The 21,172-nt window shown below is 40.4% G+C and overlaps 1 protein-coding gene across 1 annotated transcript in view; it reads left to right on the forward strand.

Annotated features, from left to right (window-relative positions):
- Positions 1 to 77: 77 nt before the first annotated feature.
- Positions 78 to 21,172, forward strand: part of cwf19l2 (CWF19 like cell cycle control factor 2) — a 29,166-nt gene continuing 8,071 nt past the window's right edge. Inside the window, exons 1-11 of the mRNA XM_034098186.2 lie at positions 78 to 175; positions 2,047 to 2,157; positions 2,862 to 2,984; positions 4,164 to 4,280; positions 4,523 to 4,642; positions 4,990 to 5,077; positions 6,512 to 6,630; positions 7,851 to 8,559; positions 9,117 to 9,351; positions 19,680 to 19,782; positions 20,912 to 21,007. Of these exons, the coding sequence (XP_033954077.1) occupies positions 83 to 175; positions 2,047 to 2,157; positions 2,862 to 2,984; positions 4,164 to 4,280; positions 4,523 to 4,642; positions 4,990 to 5,077; positions 6,512 to 6,630; positions 7,851 to 8,559; positions 9,117 to 9,351; positions 19,680 to 19,782; positions 20,912 to 21,007 (1,914 nt within the window). The 5' untranslated portion in view covers positions 78 to 82. The remainder of the gene's footprint in view (positions 176 to 2,046; positions 2,158 to 2,861; positions 2,985 to 4,163; positions 4,281 to 4,522; positions 4,643 to 4,989; positions 5,078 to 6,511; positions 6,631 to 7,850; positions 8,560 to 9,116; positions 9,352 to 19,679; positions 19,783 to 20,911; positions 21,008 to 21,172) is intronic.

Genomic DNA, 21,172 nt, shown 5'->3' on the forward strand with positions numbered 1-21,172 from the left:
ATTGTACTACAAGTACCACAATTCAACTGTTGACGTAAACGGCAGCGCTTTACGACACTCGTGAAAACATTCGGAGAGTGTCATGGCGGCGCATGTAGTCAGTTTTGAGAGTAAGGGCAGCATAGAGGAAAGGAAGCATAGTAAACGAGAGGCACGGCAAGAAGTGATAGACAAGGTAACAACTGTGTAATTTGCAGTAAGCAACCCTATAAGTAATGTGTGGTTAGCTTTGCTTGTTAACAGTTAAGTCCGTATTGAAAGCTAACAAGCTAAGTTGGCTAACAGCTAGTTAACGTTAGGTATGAATGAGCTCCACGGCTAAAAAGTGACATAGATTGCTATCGTTGCGTTTCTCTCCATCTCTCATTATGTGTTCCTTCACATTAACCTTATGATTACCTGTGTCTGGACAGCAGAATACTGTCAAACGGCATCAAATTACAGGACTAACACTGCTGTTGAAGATAGGAGAGCAGCGGCTTTGTTTTGTGCAGGTTTTTATGTTATGGTCACAGATATACACTCCCCACTTTAACGTACAAATCAGTTGTAAACACGTATGTACACAGGAATCTAATTTCGTGTTATCTGGATTGTGTGCAGCTGTGTTTACATGGTACACAAAGCAGATGATGCAGACACATGACATGATGCTTCCTGTGGATGTGCACTGAAGGGGATCTGTTTGTAGAGCATGTCATATATTTAGAATTGTGGCTATTTAATGGTTCACATAAGAGACTAGAACTTTGAAAATGCATGTCTTGAAACTGTTTACATTTTGCTTCTTTATTGTATATATAATCATGTAATTAAAATATGTCAGTCATGGTCAGGCAGCATGTATCAACACCTCAAGTTAGCAATGATAAGGCACTAATGTGTGACTTTCACTAGAATCTCTAAATAAATAACTATACATTCTTGATTCTGTGTAGTGATAGATTTCTTGAACTCAAACATATCAGTCATTGTCAGGAAATATCCCCCCCCCCCAACAAACCCAAATCAAAGAATAAAGACATCACACATACAGAATGGGGGCAAGACATGGCCCGTGCAATGGTCCACTCAAATGGAGGAATTGGACAAAGTGTAGAAATTCAGGGAAAGTGACTTGCTCCTTAATAAAGAATGTTCTATTAACTCTCTGATATTCTTATTTATCCACTTGGGGTCTTGGTTTCTTAAAAGAGTAGCATGGAATATGCTGGATTTGCTATCTTTGATCCTGCTTCCTTACAAACAATAAAGCTTAATTCAATATATTTGTCTAAAAGGAGAAAAGTGAACATACAGGCCGTTTCTCAATCGCAAGTAAAACTGCTGCAGAGCAACTATTTCAAGTATACTACGTCATCGAGTGGCGCCGAAGGACTGTTTAAATGCATGTTAAATGCCCAGCATTCTGCGCCACGTGTATACTTGAAATAGTTGCTCTGCAGCATGTGTACTCGCGATTGAGAAACGGCCACAGTTTCCGGTTGATGCATAAATCATAGATGTCAGATTGTAGTGTTTGCTAATTTGAGCACAGAGATACAAGTGCTTATCCACAGCCTGTGTTTGTATGATACACAGAGCAGATGATGCTGACAAATGATGCTTCCCGTAGATGAACACTAAATGTTGTAAATCACATTATCTGCCTCGCTCACCTGTGTTTGCACTGGCCAAAGCAAAGAGTGGAGCCGAGTCTGGTTTGTTGTTCACTGTATTTGAAGAGGAATAGGCTCATTATGACTTCAAACTCATCAGTGGCAGCGCCAAGATATATTTGTGCTGCTTGAAAGTCGTTAGAGGTTCCAATATTTGCAAATCATAACTCTTGTCAGCCCTACCATGTTGTGAGTATAATGTGAAGACTGTGTCGTTCCTTAAGTAATGCCAAACATGTATTCCTCTACTGACTTTATTCATCATTAACCTTGATATTTCCATCACAAAAAAGGAGACTAAATATGAAAAAAGTAATTTGGGTGTGCACTAACTTTGAAATTGTTTTTCTTTTGAATAATCCCTCTTATTTACAATTGTTGTATTCAGGCCAAGGAGCATTATGACAAGGCAGAAAGAAGGAAGGAGCTCAAACGGCAGAGAGGGGAGGACACCTGGATGCTTCCTGAGATCAACCAAAGGCTGCAGGAGATGGAGGAAGTAAGATACAAAGAGATTGTTAGATTGTTAACTCTTTGTAAAGTCACAAGTGTACTGTTCCTCAAACATTCATCACTATGTTGCCGTTATGTCATTGTATCCAACATTTATGAACCCTCTTACGCAGCGTCCACACGGCGGCGTGCGTTGAAGCTTGCAGGTCTGAAACTCGACCAACAACCAATTACATGAATATCCCGCCCCGGACACAAGGGCACGCGGTTTGATTTGCTAGAGCTTGCTGGCATATGATTTGATTGGCTGACGCTTCCGTCGAAGCTTCAAAAGTTGAACATTACTCAACTTTTGAAGCGAGCAACGCGTAGCGACACTCCCACAATGCAGTTCGGCGAAGCGTGACGTCACCCCATTCAAAGTGAATGGGCAGAAGCGTTGAAGCTTCAACACACGCCGCCGTGTGGACGGGCCGTTACTCCCATTATTTTGATTCATATCGAAGCCATTATGCAGATAAAAGACAGGTAGGCCTTGATGATATTGATGGTGGTTTCCAGAAATAAAATGGTGTAGTTCATCATACTTTATCATACACCCTTGGATAGAGACACATGGAGTAAACAAGAGGAGCCACATGGTTATCATTGCATACCTTACGTGATTGAGAGCTGGCTCTAGGAATAGATTGCATCTTGATAATAAAGAAAAACAAGAACAAATAACTACATCATGTATTGATATTACAGGAGGGATCTGTAAACAGCAAAAAGAAGAAAGAGAAGAAATCTAAAAAGAAAAAGGAGAAAAAGAAGGGCAAGAAGGAGAAGAAGACAGCAGGAGCAGACGATGGCTCTAAAGACAGCTCAGATGTAAGTTATTCATTTATTTTCAAATGTTGGATTAATTTTAAATTGTTTTATGCTGTATTTATTTATTAATTTCAGAGTGAAAAGTACATTTGCAGTATTTTAAAGTAGGAACATCATTTTAAGTACAGGTTTAAGGAAAAAAATATTAAAGGGGACCTATCATGCAAAACTTTTGTACGTATTTTATACATGAATATGTGTCCCCGGTGTGTCAGGGAACTCACCAAGTGTCAGAAAACCCAACCCTCTCTCTTTTCCTCCGTACCCAAATCTCTAAAAACGGGGCTGCAACGGAGCTGATACAGATTTGAATTTCTCTGACGTCAGAAAGAAGGAGCTCTGGCAACTCTCCACCTATCAGGGGGATGAGAGACCGCTCGAAAGCGCTGGAGACGCTGTAGTACATATGCCAGGCCTGTAAGTGGCGATGTAGTCTGCCGCAAAAGCAGCAAAGAAGACTTCTCGCAGAATCAGCCCCCTGCAAAAACAGGGCTGGAAAAGAGCAAATAGAGCGAAATAAGGCATGGCTAAAATGCATGATCTGTTTGCTATTTTGAAAAAAAAAATTCACAGACATGTTTTATATAGGTATGGCCCTACAATATATGTTTCAAATATAGCATGATAGGTCCACTTTAAAAAAATGTTCTAGGTTTTATAGGTGAAATGATTATGTTCCCATGAGCAAAGATCAGTGTCATACCGTGATTCATTGCAAGTTAAGTTGGAATATAAACAAGAGGGAAATGTTTTATAACAAGATTAATTAGTAATTGATTTATAACCTCTTTTTTTATCTGCACTTGTAACAGTTACAATCCCTGACCTTGATCTCATCAGAAACGTCATCTAGTTGACTGAAAAAGCTATTTTTGTTTGCATTTCTATTAGTTTTTATATTGAAAGATCAATACTAGTGCCATGCATGATAGTATGCCCCATTCTATATCCATTTTCCTCTTATTCCCCAGTGTGCAATTCATTACATGCAAACACCTTACAAAGCTGTGATAAAGCAAAGTCTTTCTTATACAGACATGGCGGTTTAAAACAATTCTGCTTTGGGACTTGTACTTCATTTATTAATATTCCACGCTTTTGTTTTGATAGGATAATCCCTGGTGTTGTTTTCCTTCTTCATCATCACTTTCCCCTCTCTGTTTCTCTCTCATGTCTCAGGACTCAGAGGGGGAGTGGGTGGAGGCTCCGGCGCAGACACGAGCTACTAAAGCCTGGAAACTTCCTGATGAGTCCAAACCCTCAGAGAGCAGCGTCAGCACAGCACAGAGCGTCGAGGTAACATTTCATTGAAGAGGTTTTGTCTCTTAATACAACACATGGTGAAATCAACACTATAATAAAGTCCCTTTCCACACAGGAGATGTGTGTATAATTGTCTGAAGGGAAAACCGTATCTAGAGGTTTTTACATCTATACAGTACATGCCTTGTTCCCTTCTTCTGCTTTATTACAAAACATATGTACTGTATGTTGGTATCATCCACTTACGTTATATAGATATTTTGTCTGTGTTGTAGAGAGACGAATGGATGACGTTTGACTTCCTGGCAATGAAAACCACGTCCACAACAGAGAAGAGGGCTGAGAAAGATCGACTGAAAGAAGAGGAGAAGGCGAAGGCTCAGGCCATCGAACAGGTGTGTTTTATTTCTGAATGTTTCTCGTCCGTTTAGAGTAGACAACCATATGGTTCCTCTAACTCATACGGTGTCCTCTGTCAAATGATTCACATGTATCCGTGCTCAACTTGACCTAAATGTCTCTGTGAGAGAGAGATAAAGGGCGATGTTCGTGTATGCATGAAATGAAAACACAGTGGCAGTCACTTTCCTCCTTTTACCAACTGTGCAGTTACCAAGGTAACAACGGGTGTCCCCTCATGGGCAGAAAGTGTGTGTGTGTGTGTGTGTGTGTGTGTTTAATTGTTGTCCGAATTTTTTTTTGAAAGTGAAATTATTCAAGTGTTTTTGTGTTTCCCCTTTAGGCTGGTTTGCACAAATTGGAGCTAAACCCGTTCTGGAAAGATGGAGGAACTGGTCTGCCCCCAGCTGAGAAGACTGCAACAAAGAAAGGTAAAACTACTACACTAAAATATAGTATTGTTGTGTTTGCCTCATTGAGTTATAAGGGTCTCAGACCAGAGTTACTTCACTTATCCGTTATAGTGAAAAACAGTCGATTCTGAAGTCCTCCTCCCAGGGTTAGCTGAGGAGATGAGGCATTGGCCGTAACACTTTCATACACTATTCTCCTTACCTGATTTTTTCCTCATCCGTAATTTTCTCCCGTTGACTGTCCTTTCCCCTGCTACCGATACACCAGCTTAAACGACGCTGCTCAAATAACTGAGCCACTTGACAAGTGCATAGATAGAAGCTGGAGAGTGCAGGAGAAAGGAACATTCGTTTTTTTTATTCAGAGATAACTTGAATACAATTATACAAGAACAAAACATTTTCTTTTCAGAGATGAGTGATACAACAGATATGGCAAGTAGTCTGAGCCAAGAATTTGGGGGAAAAGTGACACACACACACACACAGACAGACAGACAGACAGACACACACACACACACACACACACACACACACAGACAGACAGACAGACAGACAGACAGACAGACAGACAGACAGACAGACAGACAGACAGTACACACACAGGTATGTTGCAGGAGCTACAGACATGTGTTTGTTTATAGGTATTTGTGTGTTTTTAACATTGGTTACACTTTGTTTTGCTTTTAACAGACATGTGCTGGTTAATGATCAGGTGACATGTGGTTGGATTAGTTTTAAAAAAGGGACAATGTGCAGCTTGAAGTTGTGAAACAAGAGCCAAACTATTCAAAAGCCACGTTTCTGTTTAATGACAGAGAGGCAGAAGCCCATTTATCACAAGTTGTTACTGCTCTCCTGTCCTCCTGGCAGATGGAAAAGGTTTTATTTGTGTATAGTATCTTGACATTATAAAGCTTGATTGGTTGTTTGTTGATTTCTTTAACAGTTTATCGTAGGAAGTGCAGATGATTAAGCTTTGATAACTCTCTAAAGCCAATACTCAGCTCTGACCTTGAGCTGAGGCTATGGGCAAAACATTTGTCCTGTTTTATCTCTGGGAAGGTATACAGAGTGCTGTAGGACATTTCTTTCCATGGATTCAAATAATCTATTTCTCTTTTCTTTTCTTTTTTAAACCCTCCTTTCTCCTGACCTTCCTTTTTCCTCACTTACTCATTTCTGGTTCTTATTCATCAGCACACAATGACATTCTTTAGGGATTCTTCTTCTCTATATTATTTTCCAGCTTCTCACAACAAGCAACACTAACATATGTTATTCTAACTTTTTAATTAAAAGGTTTAAACATACCACTTTGTTCATTTGATTTCAATGTTTCTATTGTTTGAAATTATAACTGACTTGTTGGAGGCTCAGAATAAGTTAATTGCCTCAAGTTGTATATTTAGTTTGTTCATGTTTGTGACAGTTCTCTCGTCTCGTTCTTAGGAAACACAGTTGTGAATGATGCCGGTCTGGGCTGGCTGAGGAAGAGCTTCCAAAGGATGAAGGAGCAGGCAGAGAGGCAGCAGCGCAGCCTCAATGAAATTGTGGCCGAGAGATACGGAGTAAGAGCTGATCAATATTCACTTTGCAATCAGAAACTGAGTAAATATGCTTGTCATTGACCTTTGTTTCCATCACTAAGATGAGGTGCCAGCAACGTCACTAAACACTTACTGTGATGTGATGATCTCAACATGCAATTTCAATGACAAAGAAGACGTGACTAAATGTTCTAAATGTTTGTAGATACCTTGTTTCATTATTAATCTCTTTGCTGTCTGACTTAATGGGGCACACACTGTCCTTTGTTAAATTACATTTAGCTGTGTCAGCATTTTTTCTCCATTTGACAGCATAGCAACTGTCACAGTCAGAACACTGCATGTGCGTGCGTGCGTGTGTACAATTTATTTTTCTTTTGTCAGAGCTAAGCCAGCCACAGCAGTGCACCCCATTGAGTTTTTCCCAGCAAGGCAGAGACATCTTATAGTCTGTCATAAAATGGTTCTTTAAACTTTTATAATTAACATTACATTACATGTCATTTGTTAGACGCTTTTATCCAAAGCGACTTACACACATTCAGTACTGTGGACAATCCCCACAGGAGCAATTTGAGGTGAAGTGTCTTGCCCAGGGACACAACGACATACTGAATGCAGTGGGACTCGAACTTGCTATTCCCCTGATTCGAAGTCCAGCACACTACTCACTGAGCCACAGCCTCCCTCATTAACATTTGTCTACCCATGCAGATGCTTTATTGGTATTTGTGAAGCACTTGGTTGTCTTGAAGGTGTTGTTTTGAATCGACATGTTAATTCTGGCAGTTCTTGTGGAAATAACAAATGAAAAACTGAGTAGATTTGAGTAGAATACCTGACACTAATCCCCTTTTGTGTTTGATTTATGTGCATCAGATGTAAATATTAACAACTTACCAATAGTATAGTATGTGAATTTAAACGTGTGGTTTTTGTTTGCTTGTAGGGAAGCCAGCATACCCATAAAGCAGCTGTTTGCTTGGCTTTCAGTAACTTAGTAGACTCCACACTACATTGCATGGAAGAAAATAAATGTGTTATTATATGTCATGGTAACCTGCTGAGAATGATTAAACAAGTCTACCTTAAGTCCACGGTCTGCTGCTGTCAGTTAGATATATTATTAGCTTTGTAACATTCTCTACTTGGCATTCAACAACGTGGCTCCGATGGGCATTTGTTAAGCTCTGAACTGCAACACCTAGTATTTTAATATGTCTTTTATCTGTCCTTTACAGTCAATGGAAGAGTTTCAGCAAAAACTTGCAGATGCTGAGATAGCTGTGTACGGACACTGCCGTGGAGGAGATGGAAACAGAGGAGCGAGAGGCGGGTGGAGGAGAGGAGGAAACGAGTCCAGAGAGAGATGGAGAAGAAAAGATGGAGAGGGGGAAGAGAGAGAACGCTGGAGAAGGAACGAAGGGGAAAGAGATTCATCACCAACAGATGGAGAGAGAAACAATGCTGGGAGACGAGAGGAAAGGGAGAGGGGGGGATATCGCGGCAGAGAAGAAGACCGTAGTCGAGACGGAGACAGGTCCAGAGACAGAGAGAGGGATACAGAGAGGGATAGAGACAGCGAGAGAGATAGAGGAAAAGAAAGGGTAAAGGGTAGGGATGGAAGAAGAGAAAGAGATAATGAAAGAGACGGAGACAGAAATCAGGATAGAGATTGGGATAGGGATGGAGGAAGAGAAAGAGATACTGATGGAGACAGAGACAGACATCAGGATAGTGATAGGGATAGAGGAAGAGAAAGATATACTGACGGAGACAGAGACATACATCAGGATAGAGATAGGGATAGTGAAAGAAATAGAGAAAGAGACAGTAGCAGTGTTTCTTCATCATCATCATCTGGCCAAAACCTGAGTCAACCTTCTTCCTCTCTCGGGTCACTCAAAGGTCGCTTCCTCAAACCCTCAGAAGATGATGACAGTGCTGACGGTGGGTTGATATCAAGGCCTTTTCTAAAAAATGTCTGGGTCACATTTAGCTGAAATGAGCACAGGTGTTATTGGGGTGGCTACACTGTACAGTCACAGGTTCAAATCATGCTAACCCTAACCCATTTTTGAAAAAAGAGCAACAACATAAGTCACATAATAACTCATGTTCCATCACGAATGAAATGGTAACTTGGGTATCTTTTAACCTGGATTCCTGTTTTCCCATGTTCTTGTGTTTAAGTGACTCTTCTCTCCAACTCTCACACCATTTACTTACTGCAGTCACATGACACATAAACAGATGCAAAGGGTAGTAAATGTTTTATTTCTCTGTAGGCTTTCTTTTCATAATGTAAGACATCGGCAAAGAAAGATATTTTAGTGGCATGTATTGACCGTGAGGAATGCCTATGCGATCATATTGGAACCCATTTAGCCATTCTTGCCCAATATTTGACAATTTAAAAAAAAGTCTTGTCCCCGTCACAAAGAAATGGAAAAATGAGCCCAGGTTTAAAATAAGTTTTAAACTAACATGCCAAGTTTCCTGTGCAGTTCCAGATCGTCGCCGTCCTCCAGCGCGGCCGTCCTCAGGATTCCTGAAGCCCAGCTCTGACGATGAAGACTCTGGTCCCCGTAATGCCAGCATGCAGACCTCAAAGAAGAGCAGCCATCCTGCCAGGGAATCTGCCAGCTTTGAGAAACCACAGCAGGAGAGAGAGAGGGATCCTGGGAAAACTGTGACAGCTCCTCAAGACGGTCCCACTGGCAACAAAGCTTCTGCGTCAAGGTTTGAAGCTTTCATTGTATTACTCTGTAGACATGCTTAATGATGAACAACCTTACCGTATTGCAGACAAGCAGCTCTTATTACATGTAAAAGGGTTAATGCCAACATCTATGTCTTAAATCAGGGGTACTCAAATACAAATCTTAAAAGTCCAAAATAAATGTTTCAATAAGACAAAGGTCCGTTTATTACGGTCATTCAAACTTTTAAACAATTGCAACAAGATTCTTAACACAAGGTTGCAAAACCAAAAAGGAATCTGTATGCAGCAGTTTTCATTGTTATTGTGTCTGTGCTTGATCCCTCAGTCGCAGTGTAAGAGCTGCACAGTTATGAATAAAGGCAGCTGCACTCTTTTTCATTCAGCATTCCCATTATTGCTTTATAAATGTCTTCCCCCTTGTGTGTCCACTGAGGTTCGTCAGGCCCAACACATCTTCAACAAACTCTCCCTTTGCCTCATAACAACTCACAAACACCAGCAACTGAGCATTGTCAGCGGTGTCAGTGGACTCATCCACAGCTAAGGAAATGCACTGTGCATTTTTTATTCCATCACAAAGCTGATTAATCAAATCACCAGCCAGTATTTATGTTCTTCTGGTTGCTGTGGAATCTGAGAGAGGGATTTGCTTGATTTGACCTGTTATTTCCTCTTTTTGTTTGCCTTCAACATGGTCTCCATCACTTCAGTCATGCATTCTTTTATACTTCAGTTATTATTCAGTGGAAAGTCCTTACCTACTAACCTAGTTCAATCAAAGTGGTTACTTTTTTTTGGCTGGGCAGTGTAGTTTTACACACCGTCTGATTTGACTTTCTCAGGACTTAAAACAGTTTTTTGGGGGCAGACCCCCTCAAAGAAAAAAATATATTTACACACGTAAGGTCATCATGTTAATAGTTTTGTTTGCTCATCCGTGAGCAGAGCATCAAGTTGACGTGTATTACAGCTGAATGCGTCGATTACCATTTTGTTCAGAAAAACGCCTCACAAACGTATTAAGATCAACAGCTTTAGTGCGTTTTGATTCAATGCTGAGTACAGCCAAAATGACAGTCTCTTCTTTGTCAGTGTAGACCGCAAATACTTCATTCCTTCAGTGCTTGGGTCCGAATGCTTCTCGTTTTGCGCCGTCCAGTTCAAATGAAATCGCCGTCAATCATATGTCCACGCTCGCGCCAGGACCGGGGGAGGGGTTACATGACGTGCATCTTGTGCTGCATTCACTTGCACTCGGACATTAGAGACTTTCTCTCATAAATGTCCGATGAGCCACAACTTTTCTTTCAAAACAAAGCTGCCAACTGGGGTGGCAGCTGGGGTGGCAAGGCCTATTTTTAGGGTGTCAGTTGCCACCCCGGTAGGTGAAACTAGGCTACTAGCTACAGTACAGATGGAACTAGATGAGCTGTTAACTCTCGCTCTGAATTTTTTTTTTTAAACTCTCGCTCTGACTCAGACAGGTTGAAAGAGACGAGACACACATTTTTCCCACCTGCATTCCGCGAAGACCTGTGCCTCTGATTCGCAGATTGTTTGGGGGGGGGGAAACGCTGACGGGATGCTGAATGTGATTGGACCAATGCGTTGACAGACACACACAGACAGTGGAACAGGACATGCAGAGCGCTGTTTGCAGTCTATGGACATAGCGGATCATTTTGACTCGTTGCGTTGTGGCGATGTCTCGCAGATAACACAGATAATACAGATAATACATATGAAAAGTATAATTTGCTCAGAGTCCAGAGACAGTTGTGGTTCGGTCCGGATCCGGACCGGAGTCCGTACTTTGAGGATGCCTGTCTTAAATCATCTATGTCAGTCACTTTGTGAATATTGATGTCTTGGGATGAAAAACTAAATGTTTAGTTATCCGAGACCATATAGTGCCTCCAGGGGCGTCAGAGCTTCAAGAGAATAGAATCTGTCAGGACACTGATCTCCCTCTTCATTGAGTAAAATGAATAACGTTGCGTCCAGGGCTTTTAGGGTATGCCAAATAGTTTGCTTTCCATTAACACAATACGGATCAGGTAAAGGAAGGCAGGAAGGTGCAACAACTATAGTTTAATACACTTGTTCTTAAGACTGCTGATCAACACAGAAGTCACTTCAAACTAAAATAAATTGTCTGTGAGCAGTTCCTGAAAATATACTCTAGGAGTCCAACACATGCTCTTTTCAAAAGCTAAAAAGACACCAGAGCCTGTTTTAGATATTGTAACTACGCAAGGAACAAAACTTGAAGTTGTTGCCTGTTACAAATACCTTGGTATCTGGCTTGATGATTGTCTCTCTTTTAAACTTCATGTCAATAACCTGCTTAAAAAACTGAGGGTTAGGCTAGGTTTCTTTTTCAGAAACAAGTCCTGTTTCTCGCTTGAGGCCAGGAAAAGGCTAGTCACTGTGATCTTTTTACCTGTGCTGGACTATGGTGATCTGGTCTATATGAATGCACCTGCCAATTACCTGAGCAAATTGGATGCTGCCTATCACAGTGCTCTGAGATTTGTCACAAATTGTAAAGCGCTTACACATCACTGTACACTGTATACCAAGGCAGGTTTACCATCACTCTCTGTACGGAGGCTCAGTCATTGGTACACGTTTATCTATACATTTTATTGTTGGGTAAACTCCCGTATTATATCTGCTCTCTGATAACACAGAGAGTTGCAAGCAGCTATTGTCTGAGGTCACATGATGTAGTCTTGTTAGATGTGCCAAGAGCAAGGACGGTCTTAGGTAAGACAGCTTTTATGTGCGCAGCTCCACTTGCTTGGAACAATCTTCAGCAAGAATTGAAACTGAGCAATCTCATTCCTCTGCATGTTTTTAAAGCTAGGGTAAATGAAATGCTTGCCGATACAATGGGCACTTGTAAATGTCTATAACTATGTATCCTGTAAATATAATGTATAATGTCCTTTATTGTTTTATGTTTCATGTGGAACCTATATGCTGCAGGTCTCCCTTGAAAAAGAGATCTATGATCTCAATAGGACCAATCTGGATAAATAAAGGTTTGAAATGAAATGAAATGAACACTGTCCCAAGATATTTATAGTTTTCTAAAACTATAAATACATTTCCACCAAGTGACACTGGCTCTGTTTTCAGATCTTGTTTTGCCAGCAAAGCCATGTCATCAGCATATTTAAGCAAGCTAAAATGTTGATCATACATTTGCTGTTGAAGATTGAATAGCAGTGGGGGATGAACACAGCCCTGTGGGCCGCCTCTGCTCACAGCGTCTGACATGCTCCCCCCCCCGACACAGACCGTCTGTGGGCGGCAGAGAAGAAACTCTCTGATCCAGAGAACCAACCCTGTGTTGATGTTGAGATCAATGAGACGTTTCAGGAGAATCTGTTTCTCCATTGAGATAAAACTAAGCTGAAATCCACAAATAAAGATCTCCCATATCCCTTTGGATGCTAAAGCAGTCAGTAACTGTTTTAAGGAGAGTCGGCTATCTCTACTTCTATAGCTTTTTATATGTGAATTACAGTGGACCTATCATAGCTCCACAGTGATGGGCAAGTGTTTGGCCAGAACTCCTTCCATGGTTTTACACTGACACTATGGAGGTTGTTGTAATCCAATCATTGTCCTATTTTCGCCTGACTGAACATGTCCATGATTTTGGCACTCTGCATGTTTCTTAGAAGGACTGAAACAACCTTGCAAAATCTTCTTTTCGTTGAGCAGCACAGTCTTTAAAAGATTGGACTTGCAACAACTTCGTCTTCATTCCCTTTTTACTGAATCTGCCGATTAAGGTTGTTTCATCGCTCCAAAGCCGGTCTTAGGTTACCAGTTATGAATTTTCACTTTCTCTTTTTTTTTATAATTTTGCCTTAAAGATTTCCCCCCCCTTTTTATTTTCTTACAGTAATTACATTGTGCCTGTACAAAACGTTTCTTATTTATTAAATCTGTAAATGTTTGGGTTTACATTTGAAATGAATCAGTCACTGTAATAGAAGTTTTCCATTCCCCATTCTCACATGAAACAGGATGACACCATTATGAATGTAGTAGCATTGATATTACATACACATAGAACACTTGGCAATGGACTTTTAAGCATTGAAACCAATATATATGTTTATGTTAACCAAAAATAATGGGAGTATCTTTATATCTCAAAAAACGTTTGGTTTACTCTCAGGCTTTAGCACATATGTTGCAATAGGAGCTTTATTTTATACACTCCTCATTCCTTGTGTAGGGAAAAGGATGCATATTTAATCACTGTGTCCTTTCAGCATCTTGTGTAGATGTTCAGTGGCGTGTTTAATTCGTAATGTGGTCAAGCTCCCCAGATACGTTCTCACTGTAATCCCTACCATAAAGCATGTGTGTGTCTTCACATATGTTCTTAATTATTTCCTGCCTTAGCTGATGAAGTTCTTATCTACTTTTGAACATTAGTCTTGTTAGAAATTCCCCAGGCCTCTGAAGTCATATATTATCCACACGTGTTCTCCACTAACAGTTGTCTTTGTGTAAAGCACTTAGTTTAGTAACATACAGTTGGACACACATACAGTCTTCACATAGTTCTCAGTCTGTAGTCTACAATGTGTCTGTTGCTTTAACCTAGAGTTACACCTGCAGGATAATTGTCTCATTGATGTAAGGCAAGGCAAGGCAAGGCAAGTTTATTTATATAGCACTTTTCAACACAAGGCAATTCAAAGTGCTTTACAAAAAATGAAAGACATTAAGAAAATGGCATTTAAAATCAGTCATTAAAAAGAAAAGCTAATAAAATAAACATTAAAAGAAAAAATACATGGATAAAAGTTAGAGTGCAGTTTAAGATATGAATAGTTCAATTAAAAGCAGCAACAAAAAGAAAAGTCTTCAGCCTGGATTTAAAAGTAGTAAGAGTTGCAGCGGACCTGCAGGTTTCTGGGAGTTTGTTCCAGATATTTGGAGCATACTAACTGAATGCTGCTTTACCATGTTTAGTTCTGACTCTGGGGACAGAAAACTGGCCAGTCCCTGAAGACCTGAGAGATCTGGATGGTTCATAATTTAGCAGGAGGTCAGAAATGTATTTTGGGCCTAAACCATTCAGTGCTTTATAAACCAGCAGCAGTATTTTGAAATATATTCTTTGACACACAGGAAGCCAGTGTAAAGACTTCAGAACAGGAGTGATGTGATCCACTTTCTTATTGTTAGTGAGGACTCGAGCAGCGGCGTTCTGAATCAGCTGCAGCTTTCTAATAGATTTTTTAGTGAGACCTGTGAAGACACCATTGCAGTAGTCGAGTCTACTGAAGATAAAAGCATGGACAAGTTTTTCCAAATCCTGCTGTGACATTAGTCTTTTAATCCTAGATATATTATTTAGGTGATAGTAGGCTGATTTAGTAACTGTTTTAATGTGACTGTTGAAACTCAGGTCAGAGTCCATGACAACACCTAGATTTCTGGCTTTATCTGTTGTTTTGAACATTGCAGACTGAAGCTCAGTCATTGATTTGTTCAATGCACTTACTCAGTGTTTGAATTGGAGCATAGTCTCCTGGTAAAATTGTTACGTAAATTTGTGTGTCATCCGCATAGCTATGGTAACTTATTTTGTTGTTCTTCATTATCTGAGCCAGTGGTAGCATGTAGACGTTAAAGAGAAGAGGCCCCAAGATGGAGCCTTGAGGTACCCCACATGTCATATTTGTCAACTCAGATGTGTATTTACCTATAGAAACAAAGTTGTTTCTGTCCTTTAAGTAGGATTCAAACCAATTTAGAACTGTTTCCGAAAGTCCCACCCAGTTTTCCAGTCGGTCTAGTAATATGTTGTGGTCAACAGTGTCAAACGCAGCATTGAGATCTAATAATACTAACACTGAAGTTCTGCCACTGTCTGTGTTTAAGTGGATGTCATTAAAGACCTTTACAAGAGCAGTCTCAGTGCTGTGGTTTGGACGAAAGCCTGACTGGAACACATCAAAACAGTCATTTAAATGCAAGAAATTACTCAACTATTGAAAAACAACTTTTTCAATGATTTTACCTAGAAATGGGAGGTTTGATATGGGCCTGTAATTGTTCATTACTGAAGCATCTAGATTATTCTTTTTTAAGAGCGGTTTAATGACTGCAGTTTTCAGGGCCTGTGGAAAAATTCCTGAGTGAAGAGATTTGTTTACTATATGAAGTAGATCTGAGGCCATGCAAGGCAAAACATCTTTGAAAAATCCTGTTGGAATAATATCAAGGCAGCAGGAGGAGGACTTCAGAAGTTGTATAATGTCCTCTAGGTTTTTATCATTAATCTGATGGAATTGTGTCATGGTGTTTGAATTGATATTAGTTGGACACAAAGACAACACATTTGCTGTTCCTGATGCAGAGGCACTGACTGCTTGTCTGATTTTCTGAATTTTGTCAGTGAAGAAGGAGGCAAAATCATTGCACGCCCTGGTGGATAGAAATTCAGAGGCTACTGACACTGGGGTGTTAGTTAGTCTGTCGACGGTAGCAAACAAGGCACATGCGTTGTTTTTGTTTTTGGTAATGATGTCAGAGAAGAACGATTGTCGTGCGTTTTTCAATTCCAAATTATAAAGGCCAATTCTCTCTTTATAGATTTCAAAGTGAACCTGGAGATTTGTTTTTCCCCACCTGCGTTCAGCTTTTCGACATTCTCTTTTTTCTGTTTTCACGGTCATGGCCTTTCTCCATGGAGATATGTTCTTGCCAGACACTTCCTTTACCTTAATTGGAGCAATGGCATCTATAACATTTTATATTTTTTAATTCAAATGATCTACTAGCTCATTTACTGAGATGTTAGCAGGGGCAAGTGTGGAAGAAAAATTCTGAGTAAACATTTCCCTAGTTTTTTCAGTTAAATATCGCTTTGTGGTTACCTCTTTTTGAACATTCTTGTGAACAGAAATAGAGCTCTCAAAGAACACACAGGAATGATCAGAGAGTGCAACACCAGTCACCACAACCTTAGAGATATTCAGACCCTTTGAGATAATTAAGTCCAGAGTGTGCCCCTTATTGTGCGTGGGCTCCGTCACACGCTGAGAGTCAGTCCATAGCTATCAAGAACACAAAACAGTTCTTTTGCCCCTCTGTCCTGAGGGTTGTCAACATGGATGTTAAAATCACCAACAATGACTAGACGGTCAAAGTCAATACACACTATAGACAGCAGTTCGGTAAAATCATCAAAAAAGCTTGCACGGTATTTGGGTGGTCTATAGATATTTAGGAACAGAGCTCGAGAGGAGCATTTCAGCTGAAGGGCCACATATTCAAAAGAAGCAAAGTTCCCATAAGATGTCTTCCTGCATTGAAGGGAATAATTGAACAAAATAGCAACTCCACCCCCTTTCTTATGCATTCTTTCCTGACTCATAAAACTAAAGTTGGGAGGGGTTGATTCGATAAGAACAGCTGCACTGTTATTTTGTTCAATCCAAGTTTCTGTTAAAAACATAAAATCGAGACTGTGCTCAGTGATAAAATCATTGATTAAAAATGTTTTTCCTGCCAAAGACCTGACATTTAATAAAGCTAGTTTAAGTTTGTTAGATACACTATCAGTCAGGTTTTTTGTAACAAGCTGTGGCTGACATGGAATCACTGCTAAATTAGATAAACTCACACAAACGTTTGAGCGCTTCCTGTATCTAAGATGATTCACCGCTCTTAATCTATTACCTATCAACACAGATATCGGCAAAGCTACAGGCAGGCAGGGCCCCGGCATGTCCTGGAAAGAGTTGAGAGTGCCATACGCCCTTGAGCCTGGACCCAGCAGATATCAGTTTGCAGCGTTTTGTACACACACATCCCTATCAGGCTTTGAAGGGGAGGGAGGACCCACCACCCTGCTCCTCTCATCATAGGCCGCTTGTCCTTGGCAGAGGGAACAGATTGATGACGCAGGCAGTTGAATATGTTAGAGATAAACAATTTCACTCCATGAAACATACTCCATTTGCCTTAAAAAGATGTCTGCGGTCCCAGAAAAAGTTAAAATTGTCAATAAAATGGACAGAATGGTCAGTACAGGCAGTTGAACGCCAGGTGTTCAGTGCAAACAATCTGCTGAATCTCTCCACTCCTCTTCTGACTGGCGGTAGAGGGCCACTGATGAACACCTCTGCATTTAGAGAGCTGACAGTTTCCAACAGACATTTAAAGTATTTTTTCAGCACTTCTGACTTGTTTCACAACATCATTTGTTCCAATATGTAGTACCACATTCTTCACAGTCGGATGTTCAGCCCGAATATGCAGGATCTTCTCAGCCAAGTCAGAGACCATATCCTTGGGAAAACAGAGTACTTTGGTGTTGTTCTTACTACACAGACTTTTTACATCTCTTAGAGCAGAGTCACCCACAATCAGAGTTTCAGGCCCTGTCGTTAGCTTTCCCTCTAGCCTTTTACTTTTGGAGTAGCTATTGGTCCTTACCCTGCTGTGTGAAGAGGACAGGTTATCCAGGTCATCAGAAAGAGATCTCCGGCTCTCGGTCAGCGGAGCGTATCTGTTCTGGATTGGCACACTTGGTGGTTTAGGAGGATTTTTTGTAGTTCTCCCTTTAGCAGCTGTCCACGGCTGTTTAGGGGTTGAAGAGGCGCTCTTCCTGGGTGATAACAATGCAGGCCAGCCGGTCGCATCATAGATTTCAGAGCGCTGGGCTCTGCCTGTTATCCGTCCTCCCAAATCCCATGGAAATGATTTACTCTTAGGCTTTGCACCCAGAGAGTTCCAGGGAGGACCACCACTTGTAGATGTATTACCCAGTACACAGCCCTCCTGTTCCTTGGAATCCTTGTAGCTGCTAACTAGCTGTGAGTAGCTGCTAACTAGCTGTGAGTTAACCAGCATTCCATTATTTTGCAACACTGGTTAAGTGGTGTCATTCCCACGACATAGTCCATTCACTTCCGCGTTAACTTCCAACCGTTGCATTTTCATTTCCAACACAGCCATCTTCTGTATAAGTTTGTGGAAGTCATCTGTAGAGAACGGAGGCATTTTGCTACCAACTAGCTTAAGCTAAATAGCATGCAGTAGCCTACCAGGCTTTAGCTGTTGCTAGGCCATGCTACTGTAAGACTGAGGTCGTCGTAAAAATGTTGAAATATGGCTGAAACCCTCCGTCTATTTACGAAGATGAACTGTCCCAGTGATAAGTTAATGTCCAGGAGCTGCTGCTCGAAGTTTTCAGAGAATAAGAATAGGAAAATCAGCATAAAAAGTAAGCAGAGGCAAGAGCAAGCAGAAAAGCGTCTGCACTGTAAGAAAGATAAGCAAAAAGCTATCTGTATCTGTCTTTATGTACTTATTGACATCAACCATCAGTTAATTGATGAACGTTTTTCAGGCATTATAAAGCGTCAGTTATCTCCTTTCTCACACATTATTCACTGCTAAATAATCAAAGAACTGTAAAATAGTTAATTAAACCATTGAGTTATTTCTTGCTTTGAAAATTGCATATCTCTCTCTTGAGTTCTTCTGAATTTCATGTTAATATTATCCATGTTTTTATGCTTTATCCGCATCGTACATGGATATTTATAAGAAAACTGAACTTTGACATCGACAAGTGGCACAGGAACTCCTTTAATGAAATGATTGCATCATATATGTTTTACCACACTTTTGTGGCAGCCCCATTGGAGGTAAAGAGTGGGAGCATCACCGCTTTTGAAATCTTTAGTTGTTCTGTGTTTTGCCTCATTAGGCTAAGTTGTTTGGGTAAACCAGCAGCCAGAACCCCTGCAGCATGAAATGAGTCTGCAGTGTGGAAGCAGAATGAAATGAGGCTGTGAGGAGTGTAATAGCCTAGAACGATGCTTCCCAGGATGCAGTTCAGATCCTGCCAGGCAGGGAGGTAATGGTCTCTGCTGGGGGGGCACACAGACTCAAATGAATCATTACAGATAAACAGTCTAAGAGCTCTCCAGAAAACAAGTGAATGGTTCAATTAAAAACCTCACAAATACGTTTCCCATTAGAGTGTTAAGAACTATTACGAGGGTGGAGTAATGAAGTGATTAAATACTCTTCTTCAAAGGGGAGTGGATCCGGAGGAAAATAAATGAAGAAGTGTTACAATGCGGTTGTGAATCTTTGCCTAACAGATTTGATTATTTATTTAGTTGATTTTCAAAGGTTTTTTTGTTGAAGTTTTATGTTTTCTCGCCACAAGTTGGTTGCATATCGTGTTTTCGGAATGATGAAATCTTTTGTAGTCTTCACTTTTTAAAGTGCCATATCTCTTGGTTTTAGTCTCGCCTTTGAACTCTCCTCCTCATGTTTTACCTAGGAGTGACAGTGAGGAAGAGGAAGAGGAGCTTCCACTGATGTCAGAGGAGGAGATGAACAAACTGGGAGCCAAACTGGTGAAGGCTGAGATTATGGGCAACACGGTGAGTATTTAATTGTTATTGTTACTGTTTGTCACTGTATTGGGTTTAATATGAGTATAAGAACAATCAATCTAACCGGATTCTAACCCAGATTCTAACCAGTTTTTAAAAAATATATTTTAGAATAAGCTAAGATTGATGTGCCTCCTCCTGTTGGGAAAGTGTCCCTGAGATACAATAACTCCATAGATAAGAGAGTCCTTATCCTTAATGCCCTTTTCTCCTGTTCAATGGAAACATAAATCACTTCTGTTAAATCAGAACATCAATTCCACATTTTAGTATATTTGTGTTCATTGAGCTTTTATTTATCGTGATGTAAGTATGATTTATCTTTTCTCTGCCCATTTACTTTGAGTCTTTTATTAGCGTAACCTCAACAGCTCATCAGGGACCTATAGCCTGCATTGATCTGAGCACTTAACCTTCAAGTGTCAATCCTAACTGTGCTATAGGGAGCTCTTATAGAGTGTTACAGTGCTGTCTGTTACCACACACACACACACACACACACACACACACACACACACACACACACACACACACACACACACACACACACACACACACACACACACACACACACACACACACACACACACACACACACACACACACACACACACACACACACACACACACACATACACACACATACAGATACACATAAACACAAAACTAAGTGTTGTCAACGTAACATCCAGTATCTCCCTACACGACAAAGCAATATTCGATATTCCCAAACCACTTTGTGTGTGTGTGTGTGTGTGTGTGTGTATATTAAGTGCTTTAACAGTCGTGCACTTCCCTTGTATGTCTTGTACATAAAGGTGTCGATATCTATCTATCACGGTATGGCTTAAGAGGTTCTGGATGCTTTAACCACATGTTTTTCTCCTCTCAGTCTCATGTCGTTTTACAGCCTCAAATGGATGTATCTCAACATTGGAAAAACTGCATTAAAAAAACATTTAAAACTACAATTCCTAAAAGCAGCCTTGCTGATATACGATTTTCCATATCTTCCAGCATATACATCCATTATATGTATCTGTATAGGCCTTACTTTTTAAGTAACCATTTGTAATTACTGAGGGACTTTGTGTAAATGTATATTTGTTTGTTTCAGGCCATGGTTGAGAAGCTGAAGTCCCAGCTGGACGCAGCACATAAAGCCAAAGAAAGCCACGAAGCTCGAAGACAGGAAATGGCGACTTCAAAACAGGTGTGTAAATGCAACACGTGAAGTCATCTCCCCCAGATTAAATAAACATTTAACTTGCACTGCAGATTTTATATTCCCAGATGCAGAAACGTTCTAATGTAACTATATATTTACACTTACTCTGAAATCATGCACAGATGTTAACACATGCACACACAGGAATAT

This window comes from Pseudochaenichthys georgianus, chromosome 13 (assembly GCF_902827115.2).
Source record: "Pseudochaenichthys georgianus chromosome 13, fPseGeo1.2, whole genome shotgun sequence".
NCBI lineage: Eukaryota > Metazoa > Chordata > Actinopteri > Perciformes > Channichthyidae > Pseudochaenichthys > Pseudochaenichthys georgianus.